This window comes from Kogia breviceps, chromosome 18, assembly GCF_026419965.1.
Source record: "Kogia breviceps isolate mKogBre1 chromosome 18, mKogBre1 haplotype 1, whole genome shotgun sequence".
Taxonomy (NCBI): domain Eukaryota; kingdom Metazoa; phylum Chordata; class Mammalia; order Artiodactyla; family Physeteridae; genus Kogia; species Kogia breviceps.
Genome location: NC_081327.1, coordinates 44931132 through 44957271, shown reverse-complemented (window position 1 = coordinate 44957271; position 26140 = coordinate 44931132). Strand labels below are relative to the sequence as shown.

Below are 26140 nucleotides of genomic sequence, written 5' to 3'. Positions count from 1 at the left end.
ATTTTTGTATCTTCCTGCAATAGCTAGGCTCTTTAGTAAATTGTTGAATAGAAAGCAACTTTGTCTTGTTTGTGATTTTCAAGAAAACAATTTTAACATCTATTGTTTTCTCCAGTTCTCCTTGATTGAGTTGAGGAATTTTCCCATGAAGAGTTGTTTGGCTTTATGAAATGTTTTTTCCTTAATCTATTTAGAGGACAATATGTATATATTATTAAAATGTGGTAATATGGTAAATTAAAAGATTATATTTTCTTATCTTGAACCAACCTTACATTCCTGGAGTAAGCCCAACTTGGTCATGATAGCCCATCTTTTTATCCTTTGCTGCACTCAGTTTGCTAATATTTTAGTGGATAATTTGCATTCATATTTTTAAATTAATGAGTAAGAATGACAAAGTATTTATGTCTCTGACCTGGCTTAATTGGTCTTAAATTAGTTTCAAAACTAATTACATTAGTTTCAAACAATGAGTTGAGTAATATTTTCTTCTATTTCTCAAAAGAGTTGTGTAAGTTTGCAAAGGAAACTATTGACAAAATGAAAAGACAGCCTACTGAATGGGGGAAAAATTTGCAAATGATATCACCGATAAGGGGTTAATATTCAAAATATATAAACAGATCATACAACCCAACATAAAAAAAACCCAGTTTAAAAATGGGCAGAGAGACCTTTGAGATGGCGGAGGAGTAAGACGTGGAGACCACCTTCCTTCCCACAAATACATCAACATGTGGAACAACTCTTATAGAACACCTACTGAATGCTGGCAGAAGACCTCAGACTTCCCAAAATATATATACATATTTTTTCCTTTTTCTCTTTTTCTGAGTGTGTATGTGCATACTTCTTTGTGTGATTTTGTCTCTATACCATTGCTTTTACCATTTGTTCTAGGGTTACCATTTGTTCTAGGGTTCTGTCTGTCCTTTTCCTCTTTTTTCTTTTTTTTTTTTAAGTATAGTTCTTAGTACTTGCTATCACTGGTGGATTTGTTTTCTTGGTTTGGTTGCTCTTTTCTTTCTTTTTAAAAATTACTTTTAAATTTTATTTATTTATTTTATTTTATTTTATTTTTTTTTTGCAGTATGCAGGCCTCTCACTGCTGTGGCCTCTCCTGTTGCGGAACACAGGCTCCAGACGCGCAGGCTCAGAGGCCATGGCTCACGGGCCCAGCCGCTGTGTGGCATATGGGATCCTCCCAGAATGGGGCACGAACCCGTGTCCCCTGCATCAGCAGGCGGACTCTCAACCACTGCACTACCAGGGAAGCCCTAAATTTTTAATAAATTTTTTATTTTTTATTTTAATAACTTTATTTACTTCTTCTTCCTTCCTTCCTTTCTCTCTCTCTCTCTTTCTCTCTCTTTCTTTCTCTCTCTCTCTCTCTCTCCCCCCGTCCCTCCCTCCCTCACTCCTTCCCTCCCTCTCTCTTTCTGACAGGGTCTTAGTGCTCTGGCCAGTGTCTGGCCTGTGCCTCGGAGGTGGGAGAGCTCAGTTCAGGATATTGGTCCAGAAGAGACCTCCTGGCTCCACATAATATCAAATGACAAAAGCTCTCCTAGACATCTCCATCTCAATGCTAAGACCCAGCTCCACTCAATGACCAGCAAGCTACAGTGCTGGACACCCTATGCCTAATAACTAGCAAGACAGGAGCACAGAGAGTCTGCCTAAAATCATAATAAGGGCACAGACACCACAAAACAAACCACTGGATGTGGTCCTGCCCACTAGAAAGACAAGATCCATCCTCATCCACCAGAACACAAGGACCAGTCCCCTCCACCAGGAAGCCTACAAAACCCACTGAACCACTCTTAGCCACTGGTGGCAGACACCAAAAACAATGGGAACTACTAACCTGCAGCCTGTGAAAAGAAGACCCCAAACACAGTAAGCTAAGCAAAATGAGAAGACAGAGAAACACACAGCAGGTGAAGGAGCAAGGTAAAAACCCACCAGACCAAACAAATGAAAAGGAAATAGCCAGTCTACCTGAAAAAGAATTTTGTAATGACAGTAATGATAGAGTAATGATATCATTACAGAGTAATGATAGTAAAGATGATCCAAAATCTTGGAAATAGAATGGAGAAAATACAAAAAACATTTAACAAGGACCTAGAAGAATTAAAGAGCAAACCAACAATGATGAACAACACAATAAATAAAACTAAAAATTCTCTATAGAAGGAATCAATAGCAGAATAACTGAGGCAAAGAACAGATAAGTGACCTGGAAGATAAAATAGTGGAAATAACTACCACAGATCAGAATAAAGAAAAAAGAATGAAAAGAATTGAGGACAGTCTCAGAGACCTCTAGCACAACATTAAATGCACCAACATTCGAATTATAGGGGTCGCAGAAGAAGATGAGAAAAAGAAAGGGAGAAAATATTTGAAGAGATGAGAGTTGAAAACTTCCCTAATATGCAAAAGGAACTAGTCAATCAAGTCCAGGAAGCACAGAGAGTCCCATACAGGATAAATCCAAGGAGAAACACACCAAGACACAAATTAATCAAACTACCAAAAATTAAATACAAAGAAAAAATGTTAAAAGCAGCAAGTGAAAAACAACAAATAACATACAAGGGAATCCCCATAAGGTTAATGGCTGATCTTTCAGCAGAAACTCTGTGAGCCAGAAGGGAGTGGCAGGACATATTTAGTGATGAAAGGGAAAAAGCTACAACCAAGATCACTCTACCCAGCAAGGATCTCATGCAGATTTGATGGAGAAATTAAAACCTTTACAGACAAGCAAAAGCTAAGAGAATTCAGCACCACCAAACCAGCTCTACAACAAATGCTAAAGGAACTTCTCTAGGCATGAAACACAAGAGAAGGAAAACACCCTCAATAACAAACCCAAAACGAGAAAATGGTAATAGGAATACACATATCGATAACTACTGTAAATGTAAATGTAAATGGATTAAATGCTCCAACCTAAAGACATAGACTGGCTGAACGGATACAAAAACAAGACGTGTATATATGCTGTCTACAAGAGACCCACTTCAGACCTAGGGACACATACAGACTGAAAGTGAGGGGACGGAAAGAGATATTCCATGCAAATGGAAATCAAAAGAAAGCTGGAGCAGCAATTCTCATATCAGACATAATAGACTTTAAAATAAAGGCTATTACAAGAGACAAAAAAGGACCCTACATAATGATCAAGGGATCAATCCAAGAAGAAGATATAACAATTGTAAATATTTATGCACCCAACATAGGAGCACCTCAATACATAAGGCAAATGTTAACAGCCATAAAAGGGGAAATCGACAGTAACACAGTAATAGTAGGGGACTTTAACACCCCACTCTCACCAATGGACAGATCATCCAAAATGAAAATAAATAAGGAAACAAAAGCTTTAAATGATACATTAAACAAGATGGACTTAACTGATATTTATAGGACATTCCATCCAAAAACAACACAGTACACTTTCTTCTCAAGTGCTCATGGAACATTCTCCAGGATACATCATATCTTGGGTCACATATCTAGCCTCGGTAAATTTAAGAAAATTGAAATTGTTTCAGGTATCTTTTCTGACCACAACGCTATGAGACTAGATATCAATTACAGGAAATAATCTGTGAAAAATACGAACACATGGAGGCTAAACAATACACTACTAAATAACCAAGAGATCACTGAAGAAATCAAAGAGGAAATCAAAAAATACCTAGAGACAAATGACAATGAAAACATGATGACCCAAACCCTATGGGATACAGCAAAAGCAGTTCTAAGAGGGAAGTTTATAGCAATACAATCCTACCTCAAGAAACAAGAAACAGGGCTTCCCTGGTGGTGCAGTGGTTGAGAGACTGCCTGCCAATGCAGGGGACGCGGGTTCATGACCCGGTCTGGGAGGATCCCACATGCCGTGGAGCAGCTAGGCTCGTGAGCCATGGTTGCTGAGCCTGCGCATCCAGAGCCTGTGCTCCACAGCAGGAGAGACCACAGAAGTGAGAGGCCCGCACACTGCAAAACAAAAAAAAAAAGAAACAAGAAACATCTCAAATAAACAACCTAACCTTACACCTAAAGCAATTAGAGAAAGAAGAAAAAGAAAAACCCGAAGTTAGCAGAAGGAAAGAAATCATAAAGATCAGATAAGAAATAAATGAAAAAGAAATGAAGGAAACAATACCTAAGATCAATAAAATTAAAAGCTGCTTCTTTGAGAAGATAAACAAAATTGATAAACCATTAGGCAGACTCATCAAGAAAAAAAGGGAGAAGACTCAAATCAACAGAATTAGAAATGAAAAAGGAGAAGTAACAATTGACACTGCAGAAATACAAAGGATCATGAGAGACTACTACAAGCAACTCTATGCCAATAAAATGGAAAACCTGGAAGAAATGGACAAATTCGTAGAAAAACACAACCTTCTGAGACTGAACCAGGAAGAAATAGAAAATATAAGCAGACCAATCACAAACACTGAAATTGAAACTGCGATTAAAAATCGTCCACCAAATAAAAGCCCAGGACCAGATGGCTTCACAGGAAAATTCTAAACATGAAAACATTCAGAGAAGAGCTAACACCTATCCTTCTCAAACTCTTCCAAAATTAGCAGAGGGAGGAACACTCCCAAACTTATTCTATGAGGCCACCAACACCCTGATACCAAAACCAGACAAAGACTTCACATAAAAAGAAAACTATAGGCCAATAACACTGATGAATAAAGATGCAAAAATCCTCAACAAACTACTAGCAAACAGAATCCAACAGCACATGAAAAGGATGATACACCATGATCAAGGGGGATTTATCCCAGGAATGCAAGGATTCTTCAATATACACAAATTGATCAATGTGATACACCATATTAACAAATTGAAGGAGAAAAACCACATGATCATCTCAATAGATGCAGAGAAAGCTTTTGACAAAATTCAACACCCATTTATGATAAAAACCCTCCAGAAAGTGGGCATAGAGGGAACTTACCTCAACATAATAAAGGCCATATATAACAGAGCCACAGCCAACATCATTCTCAATGGTGAAAAACTGAGACCATTTCCACTACGATCAGGAACAAGACAAGGTTACCCACTCTCACCACTATTATTCAACATAGTTTTGGAAGTTTTAGCCACAGAAATCAGAGAAGAAAAAGAAATAAAAGGAATCCAAATCGGAAAAGAAGAAGTAAAACTGTCACTGTTTGAAGATGACATGATACTACACGTAGAGAATCCTAAGGATGCTACCAGAAAACTACTAGAGCTAATCAATGAATTTGGTAAAGTAGCAGGATACAAAATGAATGCACAGAAATCTCTTGCATTCCTATACACTAATGATGAAAAATCTGAAAGAGAAATTAAGGAAACACTCCCATTTACCATTGCAACAAAAAGAGTAAAAAAGCTAGGAATAAACCTACCTAAGGAGGGAAAAGACCTATACTCAGAAAACTATAAGATACTGATGAAAGAAATTAAAGATGATACAAACAGATGGAGAGATATACCATGTTCTTGGATTGGAAAAATCAACATTTTGAAAATGACTGTACTACCCAAAGCAATCTACAGATTCAATGCAATCCCTATCAAACTACCAATGGCATTTTTCACAGAACCAGAACAAAAAATTACAATTTGTATGGAAACACAAAAGACCCTGAATAGCCAAAGCAATCTTGAGAGAGAAAAACAGAGCTGGAGGATTCAGGCTCCCAGACTTCAGACTATACTACAAAGCTACAGTAATCAAGACAGTATGGTACTGGCACAAAAACAGAAATATAGATCAATGGAACAGGATAGAAAGCCCAAAGACAAACACATGCACATACAGTCACCTTATTTTTGATAAAGGAGGCAAGAATATACAATGGAGAAGACAGCCTCTTCAATAAGTGGTGCTGGGAAAACTGGACAGGTACATGTAAAAGAATGAAATTAGAACACTCCCTAACACCATACACAAAAATAAACTCAAAATGGATGAAAGACCTAAATGTACGTCCAGACACTATAAAACTCTTACAGGAAAACATAGGCAGAACACTCTATGACATAAATCACAGCAAGATCCTTTTGGACCCTCCTCCTAGAGAGATGGAAATAAAAACAAACATAAACAAATGGGACCTAATGAAACGTAAAAGCTTTTGCACAGCAAAGGAAAACATAAACAAGACGAAAAGACAACCCTCAGAATGGGAGAAAATATTTGCAAATGAAGCAACTAGCAAAGGATTAATCTCCAAAATTTACAAGCAGCTCATTAAGTTCAATATCAAAAAAACAAACAACCCAATCCAAAATTGGGCAGAAGACCTAAATAGACATTTCTCCAAAGAAGATATACAGATTGCCAACAAACACATGAAAGTATGCTCACATCACTAATCATCAGAGAAATGCAAATTAAATCTACAATGAGGTATCATCTCCCAGCAGTCAGAATGGCCATCATCAAAAAATCTACAAACAATAAATGCTGGAGAGGGTGTGGAGAAAAGGGAACCCTCTTGTACTGCTGGTGGGAATGTATATTGATACAGCCACTATGGAGAACAGTATGGAGGTTCCTTAAAAAAAACTAAAAATAGAAGTACCATATGATCCAGCAATTACACTACTGGGCATATACCCTGAGAAAACCATAATTCAAAAAGAGTCATGTACCACAATGTTCATTGCAGCTCTATTTACAATAGCCAGGACATGGAAACAACCTAAGTGTCCATCAACAGATGAATGGATAAAGAAGATGTGGCACATATATACAGTGGAATATTACTCAGCCATAAAAAGAAACGAAATTGAGTTATTTCTAGTGAGGTGGACGGACCTAGAGTCTGTCATAGAGAGTGAAGTGAGAAAGAGAAAAACAAACACTGTATGCTAACACATATATATGGAATTTAAAAAAAAAGGTTCTGAAGAACTCGGGGAGGACAGGAATAAAGATGCAGATGTAGAGAATGGACTTGAGGACACGAGGAGGGGGAAGGGTAACCTGGGACAAAGTGAGAGAGTGGCATGGACATATATACACTACCAAATGTAAAAGAGATAGCTAGTGGGAAGCAGCCACATAGCACAGGGAGATCAGCTCGGTGCTTTGTGACCACCTAAAGAGTGGTATAGGGAGGGTGGGAGTGAGAGGCAGGAGGGAGAAGTTATGGGGATATATGTATATGTATAGCTGCTTTACTTTGTTATAAAGCAGAAACTAACAGACCATTGTAAAGCAATTATACTCCAATAAAGGTATTTTAAAAAATGGGCAGAATACCTGAATAGATGTTTTTCCAAAGAAGACATGCAGATGGTCAACAGGCACATGAAAAGATGCTCAATATCACAAATCATTAGGGAAATCCAAATCAAAACCACAATGAGATATCACCTCACACCTGTCAGAATGGTTATCATTAAAGAAGAACACAAATAACAAATGTTGGAAAGGATGTGAAGAAAAGGGAACCTTCAAATACTGTTGGTGGGAACATAAATTGGTGCAGCCACTGCAAAAAGCAGTATGGAGGTTTCTCAAGAAATTAACAATAGAACTATCATAGGACCCAGCAATTCCATTCCTGGATATATACTGGAAAAAAAACCCATTAATTTGAAAAGATACATGCACTCCAATGTTCATAGCAGCATTATTTATAATTGACAAGATATGGAAGCAACCTAAGTGTCCGTCAACAGATGAGTGGATAAAGAAGATGTAGTATATATGTACAATGGAATATTACTCAGCCATAGAAAAAGAAGAAAATTTTGCCATTTGTAATAACATGGATGGACTTGGAGAACATTATGCTACATGAAATAAGTCACACAGAGAAAGACAAATGCTGTATGACATCACATATTTGGAATGTAAAGAATACAACAAACTAGTGAATATAACGAAAAAGAAACAGACACACAGATGTACAGAACAAATTAGTGGTTACCAGTGGGGAGAGGGAACAGGGGAGGGGCAATATTGGGGTAGGAGATTAAGTGGTAGAAACTATTATGTTATAAAATAAGAATAAGAAAATAACAAAAATAAGAAACTTACAAAATAAACTAAAATGATATATTGTACAACATGGAAAATATAGCTAATATGTTACAATAACTATAAATGGAGTATAACCTTTAAAATTGTGAATCACTATATTATACACCTGTAACTTACACAGTAATGTACATCAACTACACTCCAATAAAAAATAAGTAATATAGAAAAAGAATTTGTGTAAGTTTGGAATAATTATTTGTTCCTTGAATACCTGGAAAAACTTGCCTTTGTCTATCAGAACTAGTGTTTTATTATAGAAAGACTTGAAGCTATTTATTCAATTTCTTCAGTGATTAAAAGACCATTTGGATTTTTTTAACATCTTTATTGGAGTATAATTGCTTTACAATGGTGTGTTAGTTTCTGCTTTAAAACAAAGTGAGTCAGCTATACATATACATATATCCCCATATCTCTTCCCTCTTACGTCTCTCTCCCTCCCACCCTCCCTATCCCAACCCTCTAGGTGGTCACAAAGCACCAAGCTGATCTCCCTGTGCTATGCAGTTGCTTCCCACTAGCTATCGGTTTTACATTTGGTAGTGTATATATGTCCATGCCACTTGGGATAAAGATGCAGACCTATTAGAGAATGGACTTGAGGACACGGGGAGGGGGAAGGGTAAGCTGGGATTTCTTTTTTTTTTTTTAAGTTAGTTCTGATAAGTTGTATTTTTCTAAGATTTTATTCATTTTACCCAATTTTTCAAATTTTTGCCAGAAAGTTACTCATGAAAATTTCTTTTTAATATCTGCTGCAACTATAGTTATATCATTTGTGTATTCCTAGTAATGGTTGTGTCTTTTTTTTCTTTATCAGTCTTGCCTGAATTTGTTAATTTTATTAATAGTCTCTTCAAATAGTCAACTCCTGGCTTTGTTGATTCTTTCTATTTTATTTAATTTTCTCTTTCATTAGCTTCTGGTCATATATTCAATATTTCCTTCTGTCTATTTTCTTTGGCTATATTTATTCATTTACTTGCCCAACTTTTATAACTGTGAATGTTCAACTCAATTTTCAGCCTCCTTTCTCTTGTAACATAAGCATCTAAAGTAGGGCTTGTCAATGGTAGCACTATCAATATTTTGAATGGATAATTCTTTGTTGTTGGGTGCTGTCCTGTGTATTGAAAAATACTTAGTAGCATCTCTGGCCTCTACCCACTAGATGCCAGTAGCTCCCCCTGGTTATGATGATGCTGATGTCAATAATAATAATAATAATAATAATAATAATAATGTCTCCAGACATTGCCAAATGTCCCCTGGGGGGCAAAATTGCCTTCAGTTGGGAACCACTGATTTAAGACTACAGATTTTCATTTAAGTCCATTTTAGCTTCTGCTGGGAAAACTGGACAGCTACATGTAAAAGAACGAAATTAGAACATTCTCTAACACCATACTCAAAAATAAACTCAAAATGGATCAAAGACCTAAATGTAAGGCCGGACACTATAAAACTCTTAGAAGAAAACATAGGCAGGACACACTCTCTGACATAAATCACAGCAATATCTTTTTGCACTCACCTCCTAGGGTAACGAAAATAAAAACAAAAGTAAACAAATGGGAGCTTATTAAACTTAAAAGCTTCTGCACAGCAAAGGAAACCATAAACAAAACGAAAAGACAACCCACAGAATGGGAGAAAATATTTGACAACAAAGTGACCGACAAGGGATTAATCTCCAAAATATACAAACAGCTCATGCTGTTTGTATGTCAAAAAAACAAACAATCCAATCAAAAAATGGGCAGGAGACCTAAATAGACATTTCTCCAAAGAAGACATACAGATGGCCAAAAAAAGCACATGAAAAGATGCTCAACATCACTAATTATTAGAGAAATGCAAATCAAAACTACAATGAGGTATCATCTCATGCCAGTCAGAATGGTCATCATCAAAAAGTCTACAAACAATAAATGCTAGAGACGCTGTGGAGGAAAGGGAACCCTCCTACACTGTTGGTGGGAACGTAAATTGGTACAACCACTATGGAGAACAGTATGGAGGTTCCTTAAAAAACTAAAAACAGAACTACTGAACTTCCCTGGTGTACAGTGATTAAGAATCTGCCTGCCAATGCAGGCAACACGGGTTCAAGCCCTGGTCAGGGAAGATCTCACATGCCACGGAGCAACTAAGCTCTGTGCACCACAACTATTGAGCCTGTGCTCTAGAGCCCGTGAGCCACAAATGCTGAGCCCACGTGCCAAAACTACTGAAGCCTGTGCGCCTAGAGCCCATGCTCCACAACAAGAGAAGCCACTGCAATAAGAAGCCCGCACACCGCAACAAAGAGTAGCCGCTGCTTGCCACAACGAGAGAAAGCCTGTGTGCAGCAATGAAGACCCAACACAGCCAAAAATAAATAAAATAAATAAATAAATTTTTTTTAAAAGTATATGCCAATAGAGGATTATAAAATTGCCAAATAAATTCATAATTAAAACTAAATAAATAAAAATAGAACTACTATATGACACAGCAGTCCCACCCCTAGGCATATATCTGGAGAAAACTGTATTTTGAAAAGATACACGCACCCCAATGTTCATTGCAGCACTACTTACAATAGCCAAGACATGGAAGCAACCCAAATATTCATCAACAGAGGAATGGATAAAGAAGATGTGGTACATATATACAATGGAATATTACTCTGCCATAAAAAAGAACAAAATAATGCCATTTGCAACAACATGGATGGACCCAGAGATTATCATATTAAGTGAAGTCAGACAGAGAAAGACATATCATATGATATCACTCATATGTAGAATCTGATTTAAAAAAATGATACAAATGAACTCATTTACAAAACAGAAACAGACTTACAGATATTGAAACTAAACTTATGGCTGCCAAAGGGGAAGCATGGGGTGGGGGGGAGGGATAAACCAGGAGCTTGGGATTAACATACACAAACTAGTATACATAAGATAGATAACCAACAAGGACCTGCTGTATAGCACAGGGAATTCTACTCAATATTTTGTGATAGCCTATATGAGAAAAGAATCTGAAAAAGAATGAAAATATGTATATGTATAACTGAATCACTTTGCTGTATACCTGAAACCAACACAACATTGTAAATCAACTATAATCCAATAAAATTTTTTTAAGAGTCCACTTCAGCTTCATTACCACTGATTTTTTTATCGTCATTCAATCTTAAGTATTCCCTAATTTTCATTGTGATTTTTTTCACCCACAGTTTATTCAGAAGGGTATTTTAAAATGTCTATGTTCTTCTTTACTTGTTTGTTTTTAAATACATGTTATTGATTTCTAACATAACATATTTGTTGAGATTTGCTTTAAGCCCTAGTATATGGTAATTTTTCATAAGTGTTCCATAGGGCTGGAAGAGTTTTTTCTTAATGGGGTGTTCTACATATATTATATGGAGCCTGTTAATTGTGTTCGAATTGTCTGCAGGAGAGCTATCCAACAGAACTTTCTACAGTGACTGACATGGCCTGTATCTGTGCTGTTTAATACAACAGCCACAAGCCACACGTGGTTACTGGGCACTTAAAATGTGGCTAGTGTGACTAAGGAGCTACATTTTTAATTTAAAAAGTTTTTAAAAAATTTAAATAGCTACATGAGGTTTGGCGGCTACTACATGCGGCAATGTAAGCTATATAGTCTTGCTGATTTTCTGTCTGCGCAGGAGAGTGTTATTAAAGATAGGGGATTTGATTTGCTTTATGTATTTTGAAGTTATGTTTTGAGATGTATGAAGTTTAGGATTATTATATCTTTCTGGTGAACTGACCTAGTAACCTTCTTGACCTCTGGTAATGCTTTTTTGTTTTAAAGTCCATTTTTGGTTACCAGGGGGGGAAGGTGGGGGAGGGATAAACTGGGAGACTGGGATTGACATATACGCACTACAATATAGAAAACAGATAATTAATAAGGACCTACTGTATAGCACAGGGAACTCTACTCAGTACTTGTAATAACCTATATGGGAAAAGAATCTAAAAAAGAGTATGTGTATATATATATATATATATATATATATATATATATATATATATATATATATATATAACTGATTCACTTTGCTGTACAGCAGAAAATAACACAACATTGTAAATCAACTATACTCTGGTAAAAATTAAAAAAAAAAAAATGAAGTCTATTTTAACTGATGTTTCATAGCTTCCTCAGAACTCCCTCCATTATATGCCTGTTCTATCTTTCCCCATCCTTTTATATTACTGTATCCTTATTTTTCAGGTATCTCTTTTAAAAATAATTGTGAGTAAAATCCAGAAGTACAATCATTTTCTTAGTTTTATTTACAGTGATTTCAATTACCGATACATTTGGATTTATTTTATCATCTTATTTTGTAATTTTTATTTATTTCTGCAGATCTTTTCCACGTCACTCCTTCCCCTAATTTTTTATTTATTTTGGATTGACTATATTTTTCCCCTTCACTTTTTTTCTTCTTCTAGTAATAAAATACTTTTACTTCTTTTCTTTACTTAAATTTATGTTTAAAGCTTACCTTTTCCCTCTTCTGGAACAACTCAAAGACCTAAAATCTTTCATTTCTCCCCTTCCATACTATATAGTATTTCAGTCCTATATTAATATTTTACATTATCATTTTATGTAGTTAATGGTATTTTAATAACCTTCTTGCATCTCAGACATATGTCTGGGATAATTTTCCTTCTTCCTTAAGTATACCTAGTAGAAGTGCCTTTAATGAGCCTGCTCCCCCTTTGATAATGACCTGCTCTTCTGTAGATAATGACCTCTTGCAGTTCTGTTAGTCTAAGGACTACCGTTTCCGTTGACTCTGGTCCATGGTAGCCCATGTCACTCTCTCTTACTCACTTACTTTAAACCCTTCCATGGCTCTTCACTACATTTTGAAAAAAATCAAACTCCTCAGCATGGCCTACAACACCAGACCTGACCTGGCCCTGCAGAATTTTCCAGTCATATTGCTACCATTTCCCTGACTCATGGGCTTCTGATACCATCATGTTTTTCTCTGCAAATGTTTATTCACATATTTACTGATTTAATTTTTTTAAATTAAAGACTGTTATGTGCTGAATCAGTCCCCTTTGAAATACTATGTTGAAGCTCTAACCCCCAGTACTTCTGCTCAGTGAATATTCTTAAGGTCAACTTCCCCTCAACCCTCAGCCATATATGACTCAGAAGAGCAGGTCACATAACACCTTGAGTTGGTAAGGGAGGCCACAGAGGTTCTGGTTAAGACTCTCATCCCTTGTCCCTTCAGGCCTCTGCTACCTTTCTTAATCTCATCTAGCCTAATCCTTTAGGTGTGCTGTCTACTTCCTGCCAGCATCAGCTTATGGTGATTTGTTACAGCGGCAACAGGAAACTAATACAGGTGAGGGGGATAGCCCCTGTTTGCACTGGATTCATTCTTTGGGCTGTTAAACTGTCATTCTGGCTCAAGTACAAGCAGGGGGAGAGTTAGGGAAGAAAGGGGGTGGGAGGGGCATAAGAACTTGACTTGGCACTTTGCCTGAGGCCAGCTGTGGCCAATTCTGTTCCCTCTTTTGACCCTTTTTGCTCCCTCATCAGAACTGCTTTCCCTCTAGACCCCAGGCTCCATGCTCGTTTTTGTCTCTTATCGAAACTTCTCTGGGAGGTGGAAAAAAAAAATACAACTGCAGAAGCTTGAAGGATTCTGAGAGGTGCAGGGCCTGGGGGGAAGACAGAGGGATATTTACTGAAGGGACAGAAGCTCAAGCTAGCAAGAGACACCTGCGGTCCTCAGACGCCGTGAGGCCTCTCTATGTCCTGAAATCGCTTCTGACTGATTTCAGGAGATGTTTCCAAGCCAGCTCTGGGATTCTGCTTCTCCAATAGGTCCTGTATTAGCATTACAGGGGGTGCCAATCCACTCAATTTCCCCAATAAAGGAATGGCCATAACACCTGACACTTCCTGAGCATTTATTATGTGACACACAGATCCAAGAGCTCTGCAGAAGGGGCTGAGACAATCCTCACCACATCCGTATGTGAGAGATGCCGTTATAATCACCCTCATTTCAGACAAGGAAGCCGAGGCTCAGGGACGCTCAGCCATCCACCCGGGTCACATGGAGCAGGTGGCTGAGTAGAAGGCTGCCTTAGAGGCTAGGCTCTTAGCACACTGAGCAGCCCTGGAAGGCTGGAGTGCAAGGATGCCCAGTACCTGACCCATGGGATTCAATAAAATTATTTTTTTTTGAGAGCAAAATAAAGAACCATGTTTTATTTTCCCCCTAAACATTTTTGTTTTCTTGATTGGGCCCTTGGGCAAAGCAGGGGCCAGTCCTGGATCATGGCTCTGGGCTTACCTGGCTGCAGGGAGGAGTGGTGGGGAAGTCAGAGGGCACTCTGGGCCTGGCCCTCCTGACCACACACGGACTGTGGCCTTTGAGGGCCTGGCTTCAGCCTTGATGAATGTGGCCTGGTACAGGAAAGAAATTTTCTAACTTTCAGAAGGAAAAGGGGCTGAGTCCATCATGTTGGTGTCTCAGGACCCTATTGTTCCAACACTTTAGGATCCTGGCGAGTGCTTCACTTAGCAGCACTTGGTGGGAAGGAATGGAGAAGAAGGGACCCTTTGAGACCTGAAAACAGCCACCAAGTTCACATTTTTCTTTCATGTGTCATCTCAAAGACACATGCACTTTATAAACATTTAGTGCTCACAGCACGTCTTTTCAGTTTCTGCATTATCCCCATTTTACAGGTAAGTAAACCAGGGCACGGGGTCATGTATTTAGGACAGAGCTGGGATTCTAACCAGCCATGTCTGATTCCACAGCCCAGGACCTCAACTACCACTGATATCATGTCTTTAAAACGTTCCACTTTCAAAGCAAAAGAAATTGCGGGGTGATGAAGAGACAGACAGAAGCATCCAGGCGATAAGGAGCCTCCATCCCACTTCCAGCCCTTCCACCCTCCTCTTCCAGTCATAACATTGGAAAACTGATGCTCATCACAGAAAAATCAGTGTGAGAACACCACATCTTCCTTTGCTGTCAGGCTGGGCTCCCTTAAGCTCTTGTATTTGGTTTATTTATAATCTGATTTGGAAGCAAAAAGGCAAAGCTGTCCTTGGGGACCATGCGGCCCACATGCTCCAAGTTCTAACATCGCCTCAGCTTGCAGCTCTGAGTCTGGGCACAGACGCCAGCTGAGCCAGCATCTGCTTGGTTCTCTCTGGTCTCTTAAAAGCAAAGCCTGGTTTCAGTGTCGGCTTCCCTGTGCTCCCCTTTCACACAGATGCCACAAAGCACTGTGCTCTTTATCCGGCTAAGTAGTTAGGCCGAAGAAAGGGCATGTTTCTGCAGTGCTGCTGTGCCGGCAGCCAGGCCCAGCCCTGATATGTCCTCCCAGCTTCCTCATTACTTGCGTACGTGTGAGTGCATGGACTGTTATCTATCAAACTCAGTCTAGAACTCTGTCATGCACGCGGACTCGCATGGATGAGTGGGTTTCTAAGGCAATGACTGGCTTACGGAGTGCTTACCTAACACGCGTGCCCACTTTACTTCTTTCTTTGTTCTTATGTGTGACATGGGGGCCAACTTGGAACCAAAAATATGCTCAAACAAGAGAGATGCTTTGAATGTCTGAGTCAGAATTCCCTACAAAATCACACACACACACACACACACGCACACTCATTCCCAAATGCAGACATGCATGTACACATGCACACACACGCTCCCACGTGTGCGTGCACACACACACGTGTGATGTATACGTGTTGTGACAGGCAGGAATGTTGAGAGTCTAGGCCTCCTCATATCCTGCCTAATAAAAGAAGAAGAAAACTTCTTTTGTGCTTTTGTTTCTTTTACTAGTTGTGAGGCTTAGAAGAATTCTGATTGGAAAAGAAAGGTTTGTGTTGGTATATCTGATAAAAGTGACCTTTAGCCAATGAGTGGTTCATGTTTTTCTGACGGGCTTCACAGACAGAGCCTGTCTAGACAGCAAGTGGCATGTTTTTTTTCTCTTCAAGGTGATATTTATGCCTCGAACCTTTCCATTTGGCAGGTGCCAGGAAGCCAACAGAAAAGAATGTTAAACCAGTTACGAAACGACTCTCCTCTCACTACAAACACCAGGGGCAGGGAGAGCAGTTGATTAACTAGAAAATACCTTTTGAGGACTTACTCTGTGTTATTGATTGTGCTGGGCTCTGGGATCCAGAGGCAACACAACAGATGTGCTCCCTAGTCTCATGGGGATTAAGCGCCCGCTAGGAAGTTGACCATTAGCCATCGTTGCAAATGTGATGAGTCACCAAGGAGATAGGCTACTGGTGCCTATGACAGGGGACCTTGGGTAGGGCGGGGTCTCAGAGAAGGCTTCCTGGGGAAGGAGGTTTAAGCTGAAGACTTAGTGAGGCAGCAGGGCTAACTAGGTGAGGAGAGTGGAGAGCGTCCAGCAGAGAGAGGGCAGTTAGACAGCAAACCACCACTGGGCAGGAAAGAGGCCAGCATGGTGGGTAAATAGAAAGAAGTCAGTGTGGTAAGGGGAGAGCAAAGTGAGAAGAAGCTGGAGAGGAATTCAGGGGCAGCACATGCTGAGCCTTGAAGAACACAGTGAGTATTTTGTACTTTATCCCAAGAAGCATGGGTGTCCTTCAAAGCTGAAAACCAGGGCAGTGAAATGCTCATCGCTTGTCGGCTGAGGGGGTGACGGACTGTGGCACAGGAGTGGAGGCAGAGAGCCCAGTCAGGGGCTGTCACAACGGTCCAGGCAGGAGCAAGCGGGGCTTCAACTAGGGCAACAACCGTGGAGATGGGAATGAGAGGTTTTTAGAAGGTGGAATAGGTAGAACTTGGTGATGGATTTGATGCATGGGGTAAGGGAGAGGAGGGACTCTGGATGCCTCCCAGGACAGTGATGTCATTTACTGGGACAGGGGCCCTGTAGGAGAGGCAGGGAATGGGCAGGGAAGAGCCTGAGACTGGAGTGGGGTACGCTGGACACGAGTCACCTGCGAGACATCCAGGAGGAGACGTCAAGAAGGTGATGCACTTGGAACTCCGAGGGGTCTAGGTGGAGATACACATTCAGAAGCCTCTGCAACCGGGGCTAAGTGAAGCTGTTGGTGAATGCAACTCCAGGAAGAGCATACGGGCTAGGAGGGAGCCCTGCGTCCTACAACTCCAGCAGAGTTGCTGCTGGCCGAGAGCTGAGAAGCAGTCAGTCAAGGGGACAAGAGGAAAAGCAGGAGAGTATGGTGCTATTCAAGCCATGAAAGGAATGTGTTTCAGGAAGGAGGGGTTGGACAATTGTGCTGAATGCTGCTAAGGGTTATCTTTCTGAGAAAACCTGACTCTGTCACTCTCCTGATTACAAATCTCACCACTGCCTCCAAGAAAGAGTCTAAGTGCCTTATCATGGAATACCAGGCCTCTCACACACTGCTTCCAACCTACCTGCCCAGACTCGCCTCGTCGGACTGCCCCCCATTGATGAAGTCTGCACTGTGGCTACACCGATGGGTCCCCTGTGGACACCGATAGGGGCCATGCCACCTGCCTCTCCCGCATTCCTTCTCCTACATTGCAGTTTTTTGCCTGGAGATCTGCCCCACTCCCACCCCTTCAGTCCATGTGGTTCTGAGGTCATCACTGCAGCGCTTGGTGTGGGGCACATGGCCAGGCCAATGCTAATCAAGAGCTTCACCCTCCCCTGACGGTGACTGGTGAGGGGAGGGGACAGGAAAGGTGATTAAGATGGTCCCATCAGAGTGCATCTCCTGAAAGTTCTGGGACCAAGGCTCATGTTCCTTTCCAGTGGCTCAGAATCTACACAGACACGGCCCCAGGAGTGCTGGCAGCACTTGGTGACCACGGGAGAAAAGCTGACCCGAGAACGCGGCTAACTCATGATGGAGAACAGAGCTGAGACAGGGACCCTGGCTCCAGTAACACTGTTTGAGTCCTTGCTTTAAGCCAGGCCAGAAGGCCAGAAGCCAGAATGAACGTGCACTTTTGAGTTGTGGGGACCAGTGAATGAACTTTTCTTTTCTTTTCTTTTTTTTTTTTTTTTTTTAGAAAAAAAATTTATTTATTTGTGTTTTGGCTGCATTGGGTCATCATTGCTGTGCGCAGGCTTTCTCTAGCTGTGGTGAGCGGGGGCTACTCTTCGTTGTGGTGTGCGGGCTTCTCATTGCAGTGGCTTCTCTTGTTGTGGAGCACGGGCTCTAGGTGCGCAGGCCTCAGTAGTTGTGGCTCACGGGCTTAGTTGCTCTGTGGCATGTGGGATCTTCCCAGACCAGGGCTCAAACCTGTGTCCGCTGCATTGGCAGGCAGATTCTTAACCACTGCACCATCAGGGAAGTCCCTGCTTTTCATTTTTACTTAGGGTCAGGTTTCTTGTCACTTGCAACAGAATCCATGAATCCGAACTTATATACAGGCTATTCCTGTTACTGAGAATGTTTCCCTGCTTCTCCATCTGGAGCATTTAACTGTGCCTCTCAGTGCAGCCTTCTCTGACTCCTGTGAGCATTCATTCCCCCGGCATCCCAGAGAGGCTGGCACTATCATGTGTCATGGTTTACACATCTGTTTCCCCAATAGTCTCGGTCCAGCGATCATGTCTTACTCACTTCTGTATCCCTGATAGCTCACCCATTATCTGGTGCATAAGAGTCACTTATCAAATGGTTTCTGAGTGACTCTCTGAATGAATGAACAAATGAAATATAAGCAGAGGCTCAGTATCAAGATATTAGAAGATAAAGAAGAAAGGAAAAAAATGGTTAAATGAGTGCTTAAGCCAATGAAAAATTAAGTGTATCATCTCCAGTACTGGCCAAGAACATTTTCAAAATGTCATCATTTTAATTATGGAAATGGCCTCTCGAAAATAAAAAAATACATAAAGCATGTCCCTTGCTCCCAGATAGAAAAAACTCATTTAGCTGTGTTCCATCAGAATAACTTCACACAATCTGGTGTTCGAAACTCATTAGGTCAGGTTGGCTGATTTTTCCATAATTATTTTAAATGTTCACCATCTACAGAATTTCATCCCAAACCTGAACAGTCATTGGCACCAGGCTCCATCACTCAGGCCCAGAACCAGCTTTGGTGCTACACTGGGTCATCATCAGATGTTTATGGAAGACATCCAGAGCAAGCCATAGTTACCATGGAAACAGGCACAGGAAAAGAAAGGATGGCTATCATACACAAGATGAGGATTGTGTACAGGAAGCATCGACCAGCCAAGAAATAACATGAGACTTTCTCAGTTAAGAGTGGCCATTCAAAATTCAGGTGTTGAAAACTGAGCTGTCCAAACATCCAATAAGGAAATATGCACAAGCTCATTCATCCTGGCCAACAACATGGCTTTTGACCCACATGAAACTATTACTGAGGCTTGACTGAAATAGGCCATTCCTAGTTCTTTAAGGGAGTGTTTTCCAAATTAAGTTGGCTTTAGCATCTAATTGAATAGGAAAGACACTTCTAAACCCAAATATTGTAAAGATAGCTTTTCCCTTCCGGTGCTCACCACGTCCCACTATTTTGTACCTAAGTATGTATCTATATACATACGTACATATGTGGGCCATAATGGAACCCACTGAAATATGCAGAAAGTAGAGCTCAGGGCAGCACACAACTCACGTATCATCCTACTCAACCTGTGCTTTGGGTTTGAAATGCTTATTAAGGAAACTCTATGAAGACTATTTTTAGTGATAAATTTCTAATGATCCAACCACTAGATTCAAAATTAGAGCAGGCTTAGGGATACCACTTTGTTAATCTGGTGGCAATTGGGGCTTTCAAAGATGTTTTATCTGCTTTTCCTGTTTGGAAACCTAGGATGGACCATGGCTCTTTGTTCCTTCTGTCAATGATTAGTTGCTGGAAGTGAAAGTATTCATGAAAGACCAGTACTCAGAATACAAGAAACCAAGTGCAAAGCCCAAAGAAGAAAAAAATGAAGAGCAGGGGAGAGCTCTAAAGGATTGCCACGCTAGTTGGTACCTTATCTGATTTTCCTCATCATCCACCAGGAAGAACCAGCGAAACTTCACAACCAGGGGGCTGCAGTTGGTGATTGTGATGTAGCGGACCACCTCAGTATCGTTCAGGATACAGCCAAAATCCAGCTCCATGGTCTCAAAGGTGAGGTTGGGGTAATTCACTTCTCCACGCAGTTGCAGGCTGTCCACTTGAGGGTGCTCCACATACTTGATTTCTAGAACTTCTTCTGCCACCCAGGTATTCAAATCGTTTTTATAGGAAGGGTTGAATTTGACCAGCAGGTCTTTTTCTTCACCGATCTCCAGTTTGATAGGCTATAAACAAGATAATGGGGAATTACCAACCTCCATACTGTGCATTTCCAACCTGATACATAAAATAGGAAAACCAAAGTGTGATATTTATTTATTTATTTATTTATATTTCTATTTATATGCACACACACATACCTATACATACAGACACACAGATTAGTAGGAAATGCATATATATACACTTTATCCATAACTATGTATCCACACTTTACATAGTTAAACAGCTAGTATATTGCTATAAATATATATATCTACCCATATCTATCTATCTCTATGCACTTACACACATATATATTTTTTAATAGTTGAAAATGAAAGCAAGAAAAATTTGAAGAAAAATGATTTGAAAAAAGATGTTGATAAGCGTTGTGAGGTTGTAAGGATTGAGGAGTTGTAAAAGGAAAGTCTGCAATGAATAACTATTATGAAATATTCTTAACTGAAAATAAATTAGATTGTAAAACACTTTTCCTAGATAAGCGGGAAAAGTTCTTTGCTTAAGAAAATTTTTAAAAGGCTTTCTAAAGGACCCCATGGTGTCGGGGCTCTGTAGAGGGTGACCCAGAAAGGGATGGATTAGGTAATTTAATTTCTTTTCTAACTGTCTCCAATTCTAACTCTTCAGCATAGTGGTATCCACTTTCCACTGTTTTCTATTCAACTTAAAATGACAGTCCAGAGCTGTACAGTTTGTTCGGTAGATTGTGTTTGTTCTTTTCTCTCTTTGATTCAAATCCCCATGTGTTCCTTGATGCCAAGGCCACAGAAACACCTTCCCATAGAAAGCCTGGCTCTGAGTTGGCTTTTTTAGGAATCGCTTAATCCCCACATTTAATCCGCATGAAAGCCACCTCCTGGTTTTGCAGAAAGTATCCTGAGGCAGTCAGGAAGAATGCACACAGCAACAAATCTGTTTACAGAGCACTTTCCTCTCCACTGAGTTTGAAGGTTCAGGTATTTAACTGTGCACTTCGGTGACACGGTGACACGATCAGATGGTTTCAGTTGATAAAGCCTATCACCCGATTCAAGAGTCAGAGAGAGGATAATGACTCCTCAGCTGGCTAATCCCCTCTGAAAGGCTTGCTGGCCACTTGGCCCAGGTGGCTTGCCACAATTTAGAAGTCATTATTGTAGACCATGGTATCTGCAGCACTAGGCATCGCAATGCTTGGGGTTTAAATTTAAATATCTTGGAGACTGACTTAAACATTTTTTCCCCCAAAGGAATGACTTTGCTGTTTTGTGGAAATGATACATATCCACAAAATTTTATATTATATACAAAAGCACAAAGAAGAAGTTGGAAATTCATTCAAAACTTCACAAGATATTATTTCTCAGAGTTCACATTTGGTAAAACATTAGTCCAAACATGACAGATAGATAATAAAATTTTACAAAAATGGAATTAGACTAATTTATTTTAAAAAATCATGTTTGAAATTAAAAAGAAGTGAAGAAAATTTATTATACAAGAGATATTAATTGTAAGATCGTGGACTCTGGAGACAGACTCCTTGGGTTCAAAACCTCGCTCTGTCAGTTACTAGCTCTGTGAACTTGGGCAAACTTGCTTGGCCTTCCTAGCCACCAGTTTCTCCATCCGTAAAACAGGGGCAATAATAGAACCTAACTTTTTTTAAGAGGATGAAATTAGTTAATATATTTGTGATGCGCTCAGAGCAGTGCCTAGCACATAGTGTATGGTATATAAATGCCAATTATTACTACAATCCTTTTATGATCAAGAGAATTGATCAAAAAGTGTGGAGAAGTCCAAGGTTAGCCTAAAATCCTCCCTTGGTGGGTCTCTTCTTTACTGCTTAGAAGCCACAGAATTCCTTGGACATCAGTAAGACTGGTAACTTCACTAAGGTATGTCTCCCTGTTGAATATTCTATATCATTTTGTCCCAGGACAAGGTGTGGCCTTATTTTTTAAAAAAGTATTTCAGGGCTTCCCTGGTGGCGCAGTGGTTGAGAGTCCGCCTGCCAATGCAGGGGATGCAGGTTTGTGCCCTGGTCTGGGAAGATCCCACATGCCACAGAGCAGCTGGGCCCGTGAGCCATGGCCGCTGGGCTTGTGCGTCCGGAGCCTGTGCTCCACAACGGGAGAGGCCACAACAGTGAGAGGCCCGCGTACGGCAAAAAAAAAAAAGAAAAATAAAATTTCATTTTTATTTTCAAATAGATAGGACAATGAAGAGCATGTTACCCTTGTGTCCACCTCCCCTCCCCTCAAGCCAACTGTTCCCCTCCCCTGAGGTAACCAAGGTTACACAAGTATCTTATCTGTCCTTGTATGAATATAAAGATAAGGCATGCATATAAACCCACGTTCATATATGTGTTATTGTTTACACATAGGCACTCCTGCTCTGCACTTTGCTTTTTCCACTAGGGGATAATTAATCAGTGCATATGGAGTTGCCTCACTCTTTTTAACAATTGCATTTTATTCCATCACTGAATTCTGCCACCATTTATTTAATCAATCTCCTATTGACAGATATTGGCTCCCAGTCTTTTGTTCTTATAATCAAAGTTGCAATGAATATCCTTGTATATTGTGTCTATGTCTATAGGATAAATTCCTAGGAGTTGAATGACTAGGTCAAAGGGTGGGGGCATTTGAAATGTTGATGGCATCAAGAAACTTGCACAAGCCTCTTAAATACCTTCATCCACCAGAGGGCAGACAGCAGAAGCAAGAAGAACTACAATCCTGCAGCCTGCGGAACAAAAACCACATTCACAAAAAGACAGACAAGATGAAAAGGCAGAGGGCTATGTACCAGATGAAGGAATAAGATAAAACCCCAGAAAAACAACTAAATGAAGTGGAGATAGGAAACCTTCCAGAAAGAGAATTCAGAATAATGATAGTGAAGATGATCCAGGACGTCGGAAAAAGAATGGAGGCAAAGATCGAGAAGATGCAAGAAATGTTTAACAAAGACCTAGAAGACTTAAAGAACAAACAAAAAGAGATGAACAATACAATAACTGAAGTGAAAAATACACGAGAAGGAATCAATAGCAGAATAACTGAGGCAGAACAATGGATAAGTGACCTGGAAGAGAGAACAGTGGAATTCACTGCCGCAGAACAGAATAAAGAAAAAAGAATGAAAAGAAATGAAGACAGCCTAAGAGACCTCTGGGACAACATTAAATGCAACAACATTCACATTATAGGGGTCCCAGAAGGAAAAGAGAGAGAGAAAGGACTAGAGAAAATATGTTGAGATTATAGTCAAAAACTTCCCTAACATGGGAAAGGAAATAGCCACCTTAGTCCAGGAAGCGCAGCAAGTCCCATACAGGATCAACCCAAGGAGAAACACACCGAGACACATAATAATCAAGCGGTCAAAAATTAAAGACACAGAAAAATTATTGAAAGCAGCAAGGGAAAAATGACAAATAACATACAAGGGAACTCCCGTAAGCTTAACAGCTGATATCTCAGCAGAAACTATACAAACCAGAAGGGAGTGGCATGATATACTTAAAGTGATGAAAGGGAAGAACCTACAACCAAGATTACTCTACCTGGCAAGGATCGCATTCAGATTTGATGCAGAAATCAAAAGCTTTACAGACAAGCAAAAGCTAAGAGAATTCAGCACCACCAAACCAGCTCTACAACAAATGCTAAAGGAACTTCTCTAAGTGGGAAACACAAGAGAAGAAAAGGACCTACAAAAACAAACCCAAAACAATTAAGAAAATGGTCATAGGAACATACATATTGATAATTACCTTAAACGTGAATGGATTAAATGCTCCAACCAAAAGGCACAGACTGGCTGAATGGACACACAAAAAGACCCATATATATGCAGTCTACAAGAGACCCACTTCAGACCTAGGGACACATACAGACTGAAAGTGAGGGGATGGAAAAACATATTCCATGCAAATGGAAATCAAAAGAAAGCTGGAGTAGCAATACTCATATCAGATAAAATAGACTTTAAAATAAAGAATGTTACAAGAGACAAGGAAGGACACTACATAATGATCAAGGGATCAATCCAAGAAGAAGATATAACAATTATAAATATAGATGCACCCAACACAGGACCACCTCAATATATAAGGCAACTGCTAATACCTATAAAAGAGGAAATCGACAGTAACACAATAATAGTGGGGGACTTTAACACCTCACTTACACCAATGGACAGATCATCCAAAATGAAAATAAATAAGGAAACAGAAGCTTTAAATGACACAATAGACCAGATAGATTTAATTGATATTTATAGGACATTCCATCCAAAAACAGCAGATTACACTTTCTTCTCAAGTGCGCACAGAACATTCTCCAGGATAGATCACATCTTGGGTCACAAATCAAGCATCAGTAAATTTAAGAAAATTGAAATCATATCAAGCATCTTTTGTGACCACAATGGTATGAGATTAGAAATCAATTACAGGGAAAAAGAACGTAAAAAACACAAACACATGGAGGCTAAACAATACGTTAATAAATAACCAAGAGATCACTGAAGAAATCAAAAAATACCTAGAGACAAAGGACAATGAAAACACGATGATCCAAAACCTATGGGATGCAACAAAAGCAGTTCTAAGAGGGAAGATTATACCTATACAAGTCTACCTCAAGAAACAAGAAAAATCTCAAATAAACAATCTAACATTACACTTAAAGAAACTAGAGCAAGAAGAACGAACAAAACCCAAAGTTAGCAGAAGGGAAGAAATCATAAAGATCAGAGCAGAAATAAATGAAATAGAAACAAAGAAAACAATAGCAAAGATCAATAAAACTAAAAGCTGGTTCTTTGAGAAGATAAACAAAATTGATAAACCATTAGCCAGACTCATCAAGAAAAAGGGGGAGAGGACTCAAATCAATAAAATTAGAAATGAAAAAGAAGAAGTTACAACAGACACTGCAGAAATACAAAGCATCCTAGGAGACTACTACAAGCACCTCTATGCCAATAAAATGGACAACCTGGAAGAAATGGACAAATTCTTAGAAAGGTATAACCTTCCAAGACTGAACCAGGAAGAAATAGAAAATAAGAACAGACCAATCACAAGTAATGAAATTGAAACTGTGATTTAAAATCTTCCAACAAACAAAAGTCAAGGACCAGATGGCCTCACAGGTGAATTCTATCAAACATTTACAGAAGAGCTAACACCCATGCTTCTCAAACTCTTCCAAAAAATTGCAGAGGAAGGAACCCTTCCAAATTCATTCTGTGAGGCCACCATCACCCAAATAACAAAACCAGACAAAGATACTACAAAAAAAGAAAATTACAGACCAATATACTGATGAATATAGATGCAAAAATCCTCAACAAAATACTAGCAAAAAGAATCAAAGAAAAAAAAAAAAAAAAAAAAAAGAATCAAAGAACACATTAGAAGGATCATACACCATGATCAAGTGGGATTTATCCCAGGGATGCAAGGATTCTTCAGTATATGCAAATCAATCAATGTGATACACCATATTAACAAATTGAAGAATAAAAACCATATGATCATCTCAATAGATGCAGAAAAAGCTTTTGACAAAATTCAACACCCATTTATGATAAAAACCCTCCAGGGCTTCCCTGGTGGCGCAGTGGTTGACAGTCCGCCTGCTGATGCAGGGGACACGGGTTCATGCCCCGGTCCGGGAAGA

The 26140-nt window shown here is 39.7% G+C and overlaps 1 protein-coding gene across 1 annotated transcript in view; it reads right to left on the bottom strand.

Moving 5' to 3' along the window:
- Window positions 1–26140, bottom strand: part of HYDIN (HYDIN axonemal central pair apparatus protein) — a 431864-nt gene that overhangs the window by 153961 nt on the left and 251763 nt on the right. Inside the window, exon 24 of the mRNA XM_059043993.2 lies at window positions 20145–20458. Coding sequence (XP_058899976.1) covers window positions 20145–20458 — 314 coding nt within the window. The remainder of the gene's footprint in view (window positions 1–20144; window positions 20459–26140) is intronic.